Genomic DNA, 11,961 nt, shown 5'->3' on the forward strand with positions numbered 1-11,961 from the left:
AAATGTGCGTGTTTCAGTGTGGCTGAGAATGAGACGCAGTGTTATGAGGCCGCTTTTGAAGAGAACCGCGCCCTGAGCTACAGCCTCACCCGCCGCCTGGTGCTGCAGGATGACTATTTTGTCTACTTTTCACTTGACACTCTAGTCATTGTCAATAAACTGCTCTCGTGATCTGATTTTCTGTTTCCTGCAGCGTCCAAGCATTCCCCTTAGCCTTGCCATGGCTGGTTGGCTGACTGGCTAGTTAGCTAATTGGCTAGCTGGCTGACTGACTAACTGGCTGGCTGGTTGGATGGCTGGCTAGCTGATTGGTTGGAAGGCTGGCTAGCTAACTGTTTGGCTGGCTGACTGACTACCTGGCTGACTGGCTGGCTGGCTGACTGACTGACTGATTACTTTGGTATTTCAGTGTGCATGATACAGAGACGTTGTTGCTGCCAGTGGTTAATGACAAGATACAGAGAGAGTGGGAGTGCATGAACCTTGTGAGGGATGCAGCTTAGCTAGGTGTAGGCCAAGACAAGAAGAAAGGGAGGCGGCAAAGAAAGGGAGCTCTTGGTGTCTGCTTCACAATACAAACTCCTTCTCAGTGCGTGGCCATATAAAAGTAAAAAATGAAAATGTGTTAAGATTGAAAGATATGTTTGTATTGTGTAAGGGTAGCTGGGTGAGAGGACCGCCCATCTGATAGTGCTCCGAGGCGAGGCACCGAGTGAGTCGGTAGCTGATCGAGAGCCTGGATCGTGACCCGCTGCCTCACGCAGCCACTCACTCAGTCCCCACCAGTATGCTCCTTGCCAGGCTGCTTCGTGAACTGGGGGAAAAACGTTCTTAATACCATGTTAATTGCCGCCATTAGTGAGGGAAGGACCTTCTAATAGTCCCGAAATAATTAGCGACCTCCGCACTTCACTTCACGAGCGAGGAGTAACACTTGGCACTCTCAAGTGTTGGCACGCCTTTCGGGGCTCGGGGACGGAGAGGCTGGGGCATCCACCCAGTCTTGCACCTGGGCCAGTTTGGCGTTACCTTTAGTGCGGTGTGGCTGCATCGGTTTCTCCATAGACCTGTGGTGGCAGCTTGGAGTGTGGCATGGTGTGTACATGGCGAAGTGAGACAGCCACAGAGGTGGTCGGAGCGGGATGAGCTGCCGTCATATCAGCTCGCTCCATTACACGATTATAAGCTTCATGCTAGATCGAGACAGACGGGTTGGGGTCAGAGTCTGATGGACGCGCCGCCTCGGCACCCGGACCAGCTTACAGAGATTGACTTGACGTGGAATTGAACAGTTAAACTTCATTCCTAAAGGAGAAGGAGGTGGAGAAGGAGGTGTGGTATGTGAATTGGGCGTACGGCAGAGAAGAAAAAAATGAGATTGAACTTGTGAAAAAGTTGAGATAAAAGTGTCTGTACATGAGGGTCAGGGAGAGCAAGTCCGGCGTGCTTTGCGTGACGCGTTGTGGTGGAGGCGCCAGGCAGTGGAAGCATGACGCCTGCCTCTGCTGATGATGATCTTTGTACAAGACTTAATGGAAGGATGGTCTGCTACACACACACACACACACACACACACACACACACACACACACACACACACACACACACACACACACACACACACACACACACACACACACACACACACACACACACACACACGAGTGGTCACGAAGTCACCATTAATTATGACTCAACAAAATAAATGAAAGCCAGAAGTCTAGTCTGTCTAAATAAAGTCCCAAACGTGAGGTTAAAGCAAGCTCTCTCTCTCTCTCTCTCTCTCTCTCTGCTCCGCTCAGTTTCTTGCTAAGAAAAGCCTCCCAAACGCTCTGTTCTCAAGACTCCGTGGACATACCTCCGCTACCTTCGTCTGCATGTGCTGTGATCTGCTCCTTACTTAGACTGTCATTACTCCTACAAAATCTTCCCGCCATTTCTGTGAGAGGTAGTAAGTGTCAGTAAGGAAGAAAAGACACGAAACTCTTCATTTCTTCTTTTCTTCTCTTTATTCACCAAAAGAACGTATCGTTAGTGTTCTAGGAAAGTAAAGAATAAAAAATTGAAACGGACTCGAAGTGCAATAACAAGGAATGAGAGAAATGAGATGCGAGACTGGAGAAGACTCAAGCTTAGTAGTCTTGACCAAAAATAGAGTAACGTACCACACTCTCTTCCTCTGCATGTAATGTTTTCCCTCTATCTTGAGTCACGTGATTTGCTGAGAATGAGAGAAAATGCGGACAGAAAACATTGAAGTATCATGTAGAAGTAGAGAAACTTACAACGCTCTTCTCCTCTGCGTTTAGTGTTTTCCCTCTGTCTGAAACCCTGTGATATGTTAGGACTCTACAGACTGTCAGAATTTGCAAGGAGACTGTCAGCAAATCGGTAGGATGAAGAGTGAAGAGAAACGCACAACTCGGTGGAAGTGACTACGGGAGTTGACTCACGCCAACCTCAGTCACTTGGGAACAGCGGAAGAAATTGGTAGTTGCCATAAGATTTTCCTTCTTTCTTTTCTGTGGCATCTCCCGAGCACTCGTTCACATGTCCGGAGAAATCATGCAGCAACCACGTGAGACTAAGAGCCAAGCCTTAGTTATTCTTAGGCAACCCGAACCTTTAAAGACAAACAAAGGAAGAAAAAATACACCAACTTCCACATTTAGACACCATCGCAGCTGTTGTTCTTTCTTCCCGTGTTCAGAGCCAAACTGCCAAGGTGGAAATTCCCCTTTTGTCTTGAAAACAATGTGCTTTCTGCCTCGATAAGTCTTTCATGACGCCGGTAAAATCAAGCCTGCCTTTTTATCATTCATGCATCGTACTTCAAAGGAAGAACAAAGGCAAACACTCCTGTCCAAAAGGTAATCATTCCATCATTCTTAATTATAACCGAATTCCCTGCCACTTTCTTTCTGTTTTCCTTCACTACCATTTGGATCGCTTAGAGGAGGAGCATTAAGACACTAATGGATCTAACTGACTGCGTTTTCTTTTCTTCTTTTTTCATTCCCTATTAAAAATACCATTTTTTGGGAGGGAGAAGCATTATAAGTAGAATGGAAGAAAGGAAATTCTACAAGTCGAGAACAGAAAGAACTGCATACTGTATGTATATAAATTTCTTGTAATTGATAAACACATTTCTAATTCATGTGTCACTTTTCCTCCCTGTATTGACTTTTAGGTTGTGCAAAAAGGCATGACTTCACTAACGTTTAACCTCTTCAGTACTGGAACGCATTTTTACTACGAGTTTTGGGTATGATTAGACGATTTTATATACATTAGGAAGGGTCTATAGAGGTCAGAAAAATAATGGCCAGAGTCTTCACTATTCTAATCCCACACATAAGTTTCTGAAGCTGTATAAAATCGACAAATAGTAAGCAGAATAAATATGAAAACACGTCAAATCAATTCAAAACAAAACACACTTTCCAGTTCGAAAAATAAGAAAAAAAGTCCTTCTCCTTCGTTTTTTATTTATAATTATTTGTCTGTCAATTATTTTATCTTCTTAGCTTTGAGGAGGCGCGAGAAGGGCGGCGCATTATCTTAATTGTTATCAACCTCCACCGCTGAACACACACACAGGTTCCCGCAGCGAGACAAATGGAACATGAATAATAATGCTGTGCTCTTAACGTGGCGTCCAGAGAGATATCCTGTACTGCCCTAATTGTCTCCACGTGTCACCTGTGTGTGTGTGTGTGTGTGTGTGTGTGTGTGTGTCTAGCAAAACGTGGTCTTCATCAATTATTATGTCTGTATTTTCTTTGCTGCCACATGTAGGAAGAAAAAAAGCGAAAAGAGAGAGAGAGAGAGAGAGAGAGAGAGAGAGAGAGAGAGAGAGAGAGAGAGAACACAACTTAAATCTCTACTACTACTCATGCTACTATACTAGTACTATTACTACTACTACTACTACTAATAATAATAATACAACTACATCTGCTACTACTGCTGCTGCTGCTGCTGCTACTACTACTACTACTACTACTACTACTACTACTACTACTACTACTACTACTACTACTGTTGCTGCTACTGCTGCTACTACTCCTACCAAAATAATGATAATAATGATAACAACAAAAACAAAAAAACAACAGCAATGATAATACTGAAAATAGTAACAATGATAATAATAATAATAATAATAATAATAACAATAATAATAATAATGATAATAATAACAAACTCAACTTTTTTTCAGGAGTTACTGTTGCGTGTGACTGACAAAATATCACTCAGAAAACACTAAAGATAGCGATGATGATGATGATGATGATGATGACGAGTGAATGACAAGCTGCGAGAATCCAAAGTTAACGAGAATAAAATCAAATCACACAAACACACCATTACGCTACCACTAGTTACATTACACAAAATGAAAAGATAAAAAAGATGGCAGGAATATCAGTTATCTTGAATGTATAGGAAAAAAAGTCATAAATGAATGTAAATACACGTATACTCTAACAGCACTAATGAAACACCCTATACCTGATTCAAAGGAGCATCAAGACTCCTTAGGAACGAAACCGGCTATGCTTTCAAAATGTCTTAGATTTAACATTCTTTTTCAGGAGCAGATATACGTTAATCACACCTTTTCTCTCATACTTTGCTCCCATGCCCACATTCAGAGAAGCATTACACACCTTAGGAACAACAGTGGTTAACTTTCAAAATATCTTAACATCTTTTGAGAAGCGACATGTTAGCCAAGTTTTTTTCTCTCGTTCTTTCTGCCGCTATCCACACTCCTAGCACGTCAAAGTCGATTAATATAACAATGGTGACTCTACACACCTCAGGAACAACAGTGGTTAACTTTCAAAATATCGTAACATTCTTTGGAAAGCGGCATGTTAGCTCAGTTTTTCTCTCGTTCTTTCTGCCGCTATCCACACTCCTAATACATCAAAATCGATTGATATAATAGTGACTCGCAGCATCGAGAGGGGACATGTAAGCCTGCTTGACGCCAACCGAGGCCAGCGTCAGGGAAAGCGACTCTAAGAAAACGGAATACTGTCTCTGTCATCACTGAAGTAGATGAAGTAAAAATGCACAACGCATCATGATTAGTGGGGTTCTGCGTTCATTCTCTGAGTAGCGGAATGCGGAGCGATGTTTGAGTAGTGCAGCAATATTACGAGAGAAAGGAAGGAAAGATCCGTATTTTTTGTGCAATTTGTTCCCTCACACGAACTGTCATTTGTTTCTGAATAGCAGAGAGAACATCAAAATTCTAACAAAGCCGTAACATTAGGGAAGAACGGGAGGAAAGAAAGGCTATATTCTTATGCAGCTCGTTCCCTCACAATGACTGCAGAAAGTGAACTGAGTCTTGAGCATAGCAGCAACGTGAGGGTAGAAAGTAAAGAATGAAGGAAAGAGAAAAGGGTCCTTATTAAGACTGTTATTGAAGGTCACTGAGATGATAAGTTAAGTTATCCTAAATATTTCTTTCTCTTACTGATGACTCCGTTTTTTTCTTTTCTTTTTTTCAGCAACCAAGTGTTATGAAATCATGAAGACACCCTTGAAGCATTCCAGTAACTTAATTTAACAAGAGTCTGATGACATTATCGAAAAAGCACTCCGGAATGTTTTAAAAATACGGCCCAGGTATTAAAACAGTGATAGAAAAGAGAAAACACATTCTAGTCTTTCTAAATAATGAAAAGGAAAGAAAGTAAAGGCCTTGGATAATTTTATAACGTCAACTTAGCGCGGGTTTGAGAATTCAGCAAAACCAAGTGAGCGCAAGAAGGTGGTGAAGGAAGCAGAGACGACAAAACAAAGGCAGAGAAGACGCTCCAGACACACATAACTTCTAAGGAGCGATCGGCGTCCAAATGATAAACGAGACTCTTGAGAACTGGTACTTCGCACTCAGTAAGCTCCACTGAGATCCAGTAGGGAGTGATGATAGGGAAAAGACACCGAGCTAAGTGGCTGCCAATAATAAGACGATCAAATAAGAGCAGTGACTCGGTAGTGGAAATCGGCGAGAAGGAAACAGAACTTACCTAACAAAACGGAAAACGAAAAATGTTTACTCAGCAGTGAAACTCAGCAGAACAGGATGCCAAAATTTAGCTTATAACAACAAGCATGACAGAAAAAAAACAGTGAAACAGCAATAAAACTCAGAGGAAGCGAAACGATATTTAGCTGCCAAGGAGACGATAAATTTTTACCCGGCAGTAAACTCAGGAAGTAGGAAAACAATCTAGCTAATAACAATACTAAGACGAGAAAGAAGAGAAAGAACAGTGAAAGCCAACATTGAAAGTGAACAGGGAAGAAAAAATACCTGATAGAAAAGGAAGAGAACGAACAGTGAAACTCAAAAGTGAAGATCAACAAGAAAGCAAAGAAAAAGGAAAAAGACAACTAAAAGACAAGAAAGAGCAGTGACAGCAACGAAACTTGATAATAACTGCACAAAACTTACCTAATCACAAGAAAAAAGAAAAGAAACAGTGAAATGTAGCACTAAAAAGACAAAAAAATATCGAGCAGAAACGAAAAAAGGAGAGAGAAAAAAGGAGAAACCAGTGAAATCCATTAGTTAAAATTAGAAAAAGACAGTAGAAGAGGAACAGGAGAGCAAGCGTGCGTGTGTCATCGCTTGGCATGTAGGAGAGGCACTGAGGAGACTACCCAGCAGTCACCATGTATATGAACACCAGGGCCAATCTGGACTACTGGTCTACTGATAACTGCTGCCTGCGATGGTCTCTCAGAACTGGAGCTATCGTTATCGGATTTTTCTCTCTGGTATGTACTACGTCTCTCTCTCTCTCTCTCTCTCTCTCTCTCTCTCTCTCTCTCTCTCTCTCATAACAACTGTACCATCTTATTCAACAGGTGTGGCAAGCTCTGATGGTGATGACCGGGGTGATGATGCTGGTGAAATGCCCCGTCAACACCACTGCCACCATCACCACCACCAACACCACCAACATCACCCAAACACTGCTAAACGACACCTTCACTGACGAGGTCGTTTTGGACTTCAATAAGCCTGAGGACGACTTGGAGGAGGGTAACAAGGGAGTGAGGTGCCTAGAGGCGTCTGGCACTGATGTTGGTGGCACTGACGATGACAAGCAGGCTTCAGCTATGGACAGTGACAGTGGTAATGTTGATGCAATGGAGGGTAACAGCAGTGCCATCAGTAACAGCAGTAGAATTGGGTCCCCAGACGGTAACAGTACTGCTATCACTAACGACACCAAGATGTTTTTGATAAAGTGTCCGTGGCTGCCTGACCCAGAGACTGAAGTCCTTGGGGTGTACAGTGAGGAGAAATGTGAGTGGCTAGTGAGATAGTTAAGTCTCTCTCTCTCTCTCTCTCTCTCTCTCTCTCTCTCTCTCTTGAAGATAAACAAACACCTGTGAATTCTATATCTAACCACCACCACCACCACAACCACGACCAGTAGCTGAGAGTAAGATAACTCCTCCCCTCCTGCGATCTATATTTAGTGCTAGTGTGTATAATGCGTAACTCTTGTGTATGTATGTATGTATGTATGTATGTGTATGTACCATGGAGCCTCTCTCTCTCTCTCTCTCTCTCTCTCTCTCTCTCTCTCTCTGACAGTAGTAGAGGTAGTAGTAGTACTAATGTTGACAAGAGTTGGAGGAAGAGGATGAGCGGCACGAAGAACAAAAGACTCACTTGGTTCTCTCTCTCTCCTTCAGTAATCCTGGTGGCAGGAATCTTCATTGCCTACTCCGGTGTTTACTTCATCCTATCCTTCTGCGTGTTGGTGGGTGTCTTCACGGTAAGGAAGAGGGGCACGTGGAGGAGGAGGAGGAACAGAAGGAGCAGCTCTGACAGTAGACATAAAATCTTCATTATGTTCCTTAGACTGATTAGATTGATTATATAGACTATATCATATGTTAGGTATATTTACTTCTTATGGTAAAGATATTCTAGTATTATTTCATGAAGATCAGTATTGCTATTGAGCATTCTACTTGTTCTGACATCCATATTTAAAGATATTTGTTTCTTAATTTTGGTTAATGTTTCATTTATCTTTAAGGAAACCAGCACTCAAGTGGGCCTTTTTTCTTTTAATGTTTTGTTGCCCTTGGCTGGCTTCTCTCCTGCAAAAAAAAAAAAAAAAAAAAAAATATATATATATATATATATATATATATATATATATATATATATATATATATATATACATTTGATTTATCTGGGAGAAAGTCAAATGAGTACGTTATTTTCCAATAAAAGAGCTGACAAATGTCAAAAATTTACACCTTATGTACATCAGTAACTTACATGTGATTGCTGAAAAGTCACAACACACACACACACACACACACACACACACACACACACACACACACACACACACACACACACACACACACACGCACGCACACACACATACAGCCCGGTAGCTCAGTGGTTAGAGCGCTGGCTTCACAAGCCAGAGGACCGGGGTTCGATTTCCCGGCCGGGTGGAGATATTTGGGTGTGTCTCCTTTCACGTGTAGCCCCTGTTCACCTAGCAGTGAGTAAGTACGGGATGTAAATCGAGGAGTTGTGACCTTGTTGTCCCGGTGTGTGGTGTGTACCTGGTCTCAGGCCTATCCGAAGATCGGAAATAATGAGCTCTGATCTCGTTCCGTAGGGTAACGTCTGGCTGTCTTGTCAGAGACTGCAGCAGATCAAACAGTGAAACACACACACACACACACACACACACACACACACACACACACACACACACACACACACGCTAACCTTGAGACGAATGACAGCAAAACCACCGAACAGTTATTAACATTTAGGTTATGAGAGCATTATGCTGAGCTTTGATAAAATCCTCCGGCGGTATCGAGAAGATAAGAACACTGAAATGGCTTTGACAGCATCAAACAGCTGTTAGTGCGCATTGCTGTTTGTTTACATTGGACGGTCTCGAAGTTCCTCTTTGTTATGAGTAAACAAGGATCGCATAAACACACTACAACCTAGAAACCTCATTCCTTCGCTTTCCACAAACCAAAATCACTGCCACGCCCTCTGTCATCCCATGTTTGATGGTGCCACGCGAAGACTACACCGTAACGTAACTTCGTCGTGCTACAGAAACGCTAGTAAAGACGAGACTCTCCGGTAATGAAATGGTGTAACTTCTGAGCAAATGTTACAACTCTTGGTATACGTTCCCGTTCTGTCAACAATCCGTATTTTAAAACGTTTAGCTTTCTCACTACGACTATTTTCCAAGGCCATAGAAACATATAGCCCAGTTGTCAAGTGTATCTTAGCTGATATTGATATAGAAATCTAGAACCATGCATGATAACACTCCTATAAACCCTTGTAACTTCATTTAGAGTCTTTTTTCATTTTTAAGTAGTGGAGAGAGGTACGGCGATGCAATGTTTCTAAATGTAGTCTAATAGTGCAAGGGTTTAATCAAGAGCAAATCATATAGTGGGGATAGTGAATATTTGCAGCGCGACAATGTTCAGTTACGCTCTCAACATTTTAACTCCTTGCATGTTATCTCCGTTCTTGTTACGGTATTCTGAAACATTTCTGTGCTGCACATTCACTGCATTCAAAAGGCTCTAGTTGAAGCTATACGGATTTTTTTTTTAAGGGTGTTTTCATAGTTCTAGTGACAGATCAACAAGATTTTTTACAATACCTATAAGACAAACACTTATAAGAACGCAGCTACTTCTTTTTGTGGCCTTTTTAAATAGTAGTGGTGAAAGTACAGTGTTTCAGAATACGCTACAATGCTTCCCTCACATGTCTACACCCAGGTCATTGATCAATGCCTATACTGCCCTATAGGGTTTCTTTCCCCCATTAGGTTTCGTATTTTCAAAAGTTCCCTAGTCTTACTTCGATTACAGTCTCTAGAAAAAATTATCAGAGATTTCAGGCGTGTTTTTTTTTTTTTTTTTTTTAGAGAGAGATAGATCAACAAGTATCTGAAATCTGAAAGCCAAAACAACATGAGAGTCCTAGAAAAAAAAATCATCCTCGTAGCCCTTAAAAATTGTGCTTATGAGTCCGGTAGGTTTAAAAATATGACTCATGTTCCATTCCATTAAACGATCACTGTTTCTCTCTCTCTCTCTCTCTCTCTCTCTCTCTCTCTCTCTCTCTCTCTCTCTCTCTCTCTCTCTCTTATCCTTCCTTTTACCTTGACACACGAATAGACATCGGGTACCATGGTCGATATTACACATTACACATGCTTCAGCTATACTTCCTATACCTCCTTCAGAGATTAGCTGAGACAGGCGCAGACAAGGAGAGGATATAGCGGAGCTGACTCAAGAGTGAATCCTTGGCTAATCTCCAACTGGGAAAGAAAGATAGCTTGCTTTTTTGTTCTAAGTTGTTTGGGTTCTGAGTCACGTGAGCAGGAAGAAACGACAGCTGTGGCGAAGGAAATAAGTCTTATTGTTCCTCAGTGTTTACTTTCTGCCTGAGCCAAGTGCCGACAGGGAATGAAGGATGGATGGGCAACTAGAGACGTGTCCGTTTCTCCGCTGCTTTTCGTGGCATTATACATCGTTGTCTTAAACATCACTAAATTTGTCCACAGAACCAATCGTTTATTTCTTCAGTGACCTAGAAATAAAGTTCAGACATGCAAGGAGTTGAGTTTTAACTTATTTTATGGGAGAAAAATGTGTGTGTGTGTGTGTGTGTGTGTGTGTGTGTGTGTGTGTGTGTGTGTGTGTCCTCTCGTTTCTTGCCTCTTTAACCTTCTACACTCATATGTCGCAAGGAAAAACAATCTTAAAGCACTATATTCTTGAACGCCTTGATCTCTTAAACGAAACATTTTCAAAGGTCACAGAGATGATTATTATTCGAGTCCTCACACGTACATTTCCTAACAGCGGTTCAGAAATCTTGTTAAACTATCCACGTAATGATGAAGACACACTTGAGATAATAACAATAAACTATGTCCAGTTTTCCACATAATGCGCTGAAAAGTTGTGTAGGAGTTACACTTCTCATAATTTGATGAGGTATAAATGTTTGCTGTTTTAAGCGTCAATGCATTTCATATTACATAAAGGAGTATTTTTTCTTTCTTTTTTTCTTGTCAACTGATATCTGTTCTATTTACTTATCTATTTATCTATTTTACATATTTCTAACGTGTTAATATTGCTGTTAATCTCCCATGAACTTCCTCCCACTCAGAGTTCGGTGACGTTGCTGCAAGGATGGGTAGCGTTCACGGGTTTCCACAACTTACTGATCCTGGCTACACTCCTTGTTCCACTTCCTTTCACCACCCTGACGCACCTCTTCCTTTCCATCGCCTACTTCATCCTCTCGCTATACACGTGGGCGGTGGTCAAATCTTACATGCACGCCCTCAAGGTGGAGCTGAACAAGCCGCTGCTCCCTGAAGGCTCCATCACGGATTACACTGTAGATGGGGTGGATGTCACGGAAATCCCAGTACAAGTGTAAAAACAAAACAAGCTACGCCAAGAATATTGTATTATCTGTCTATACGAGTATGTCTATCTGTCTGTGTCTATCTATGCAATATAACAGGAACGGTGTCTGTTTATTAACACATATGTATGTCTGTCTATCTATCTATTTATCTGTCTGTCTGTCTCTCTGCCTGCCTGTCTATCTATAGAAGTGTAACGGAAAGGATGTCCGTTTGGAGAGAGAGAGAGAGAGAGAGAGAGAGAGAGAGAGAGAGAGAGAGAGAGAGAGAGAGAGATGGTTGTTTCCCTGAATGACTTAATGAGTTAATATCCTCTTCATTAAGGTAATATGGAAGGAGGAGGAGGTGATGTAAAAGGAACAAAGTGTTGTTTGATGAAAGAGCATTGAAAATACTAAGAATGACAAGATAAACAAATAATACATAAATAAATAAATAAGAGATGTTT

General features: G+C 41.7%; 1 protein-coding gene across 3 annotated transcripts; it reads left to right on the forward strand.

Moving 5' to 3' along the window:
• Positions 1-950: 950 nt before the first annotated feature.
• LOC123504082 lies at positions 951-11,961 on the forward strand. Of its 3 annotated transcripts, XM_045254372.1 has the most exons (6): positions 1,018-1,095; positions 2,036-2,870; positions 5,532-6,807; positions 6,898-7,342; positions 7,738-7,820; positions 11,249-11,961. In XM_045254372.1, exons 3-6 carry the CDS (start codon positions 6,703-6,705, stop codon positions 11,522-11,524), a joined length of 909 nt encoding a protein of 302 aa, XP_045110307.1. In that variant the 5' UTR covers positions 1,018-1,095; positions 2,036-2,870; positions 5,532-6,702; the 3' UTR covers positions 11,525-11,961. The 3 variants fall into 3 exon arrangements, with proteins under 3 accessions (XP_045110306.1, XP_045110307.1, XP_045110308.1); XM_045254371.1 differs by lacking the exon at positions 2,036-2,870 and having other exon boundaries at positions 951-1,095; XM_045254373.1 differs by lacking the exons at positions 1,018-1,095; positions 5,532-6,807 and having other exon boundaries at positions 1,102-2,870.

The sequence above is a fragment of the Portunus trituberculatus genome, chromosome 15 (genome assembly GCF_017591435.1).
Source record: "Portunus trituberculatus isolate SZX2019 chromosome 15, ASM1759143v1, whole genome shotgun sequence".
Taxonomy (NCBI): domain Eukaryota; kingdom Metazoa; phylum Arthropoda; class Malacostraca; order Decapoda; family Portunidae; genus Portunus; species Portunus trituberculatus.

What these genes read in the sequence shown, in the direction of transcription:
- LOC123504082 (XM_045254371.1), top strand. Translation starts at nt 6,703, where the DNA reads ATGTATATGAACACCAGGGCCAATCTGGACTACTGGTCTACTGATAAC. An exon ending in TTATCGGATTTTTCTCTCTG is followed by an intron (nt 6,808 to 6,897) that starts GTATGTACTACG and finishes CTTATTCAACAG; the next exon opens with GTGTGGCAAGCTCTGATGGT. An exon ending in TGTTGGTGGGTGTCTTCACG is followed by an intron (nt 7,821 to 11,248) that starts GTAAGGAAGAGG and finishes CCTCCCACTCAG; the next exon opens with AGTTCGGTGACGTTGCTGCA.